The sequence below is a fragment of the Lachnellula hyalina genome (genome assembly GCF_007821495.1).
Source record: "Lachnellula hyalina strain CBS 185.66 chromosome Unknown contig00479, whole genome shotgun sequence".
Classification (NCBI taxonomy): domain Eukaryota; kingdom Fungi; phylum Ascomycota; class Leotiomycetes; order Helotiales; family Lachnaceae; genus Lachnellula; species Lachnellula hyalina.
The window spans coordinates 1-1,443 of record NW_022157593.1 but is presented as its reverse complement, the minus strand read 5'-3'; the positions used below and the strand labels follow the sequence as shown (position 1 = coordinate 1,443).

At 60.4% G+C, this 1,443-nt stretch overlaps 1 protein-coding gene across 1 annotated transcript; it reads right to left on the bottom strand.

Moving 5' to 3' along the window:
* On the bottom strand, positions 1-1,357 carry vdh_1 (Vanillin dehydrogenase; the record flags this gene model as incomplete). Its single annotated transcript, XM_031154151.1, has 1 exon — positions 1-1,357. A coding segment is annotated over one exon (1,357 nt), but the record flags the coding sequence as incomplete, so codon positions are not given.
* Positions 1,358-1,443: the final 86 nt, after the last annotated feature.

The window sequence follows — 1,443 nt, the reverse complement described above, 5'->3', positions numbered from 1 at the left end:
GGCGCAGGTCCGAGGTGAAGATCGCGGCGCTGAGGCCGTAGGATGTGTCGTTGGCTAGGGATAGGGCGGAGGTCTCGCTGGAAATGGTGTAGAGGGAGACGGTGGGGCCGAAGGATTCGGTGCTGTAGATGGAGCTGGTGAGGGGGGGGTTTTTTATCACGAGGGGGGACATGTGGGCTCCGTGGCCTTGGTCTTGGGCTTGGGCTTGGTTTTGGTTATCGGGAGAGGGTGAGGAGGAGGGCAGAGAGCCGTGGATGAGCGTCGCGCCTTGAGAAACGGCGTCTCGGACTAGGTGTTGGTTCTTCAGCACACTTGCCCCGTTAATCAGACACCCCTTGCCATCGAGCCCCAATTCCCCGATCGCCTTCTTGAACGCAGACTGGAAGTCCTCGGCGATGTCTTCGTGCACGATTATCCGCTCCGTGCTCATACACACCTGCCCCCCGTGCAGAAACGCCCCAACCGCACACTCCCTCGCCGCCAACTCCACATCCGCATCCCGCCACACAATCGCCGGCGCCTTCCCCCCCAACTCCAACACAACAGGCTTCAGACATCGTCCCGCCATCTCGGCAATCACACGCCCTACATTCGTACTCCCCGTGAAATTCACCTTCTTGACCCGAGGGTCTTCAATCAGCTGCCTTGTAACCTCGGCCGCCTGCGCCGGCGCATGCGCGAGTAGCGTTAGCACGCCTGGAGGTAGTCCGGCATCATGCAGCGCCGTGACGAGTGCCGTGTGCGTGAGCGGCGATAGCTCGTGCGCTTTGAAGATCACGGTGTTGCCAGCTGCGAGCGGGTAGATGATAGAGCGCATACCGAGGATATGCGGGGCGTTCCAGGGCGCGATGGCGAGGACCACGCCGTAGGGTTCTTTGTACACTAGCGCGGATGTACCTGGGTCGCTGGGCGTGGGGATGGAACCGGTGAGGCTGGAGAGGCGGCCGGAGACGTCGAGCAGGATCTGGATGGCGAGGTTTGTGTCGAAGGCTGCCCAGGAGGGGGAGGCGCCCGTTTCGCGGGTCATGGTCGCTTGGAGGGAGGGGAGGCGGGATTTTAGCAGCGAGGCGGCCTGCAGGAATATGTCGCGTTTGGTGGGGGGCGGGAGGGCTGCCCAGGCAGGGAAGGCGGTGCTTGCGGAAGAGAGGGCGTCAGATGTGCAGCTGGGGGAGGCGGAGGAGAAGTTATGAAGGTGCGTAGTGTCGCTGGGGGAGTGGACGGGGAAGGAGCTTGGGGATTGGTGGGGGGTGTTGTTTATCAGGAGGGGGTGGGTGGTCATTTCTGAGGAGTTGCCATTTGTTGGTGGTGCTTCTGTTGGCATTGTGAGGGGTTTGCTTGGTGGTTCTGCTGTTGACATTTTGAGGGTTTTGGATAGTTGTAGAGGGGAGCGTAGGAGAGAGGTCAAGCGGAGAGGAGTAACCTGAATATATATATATATATATA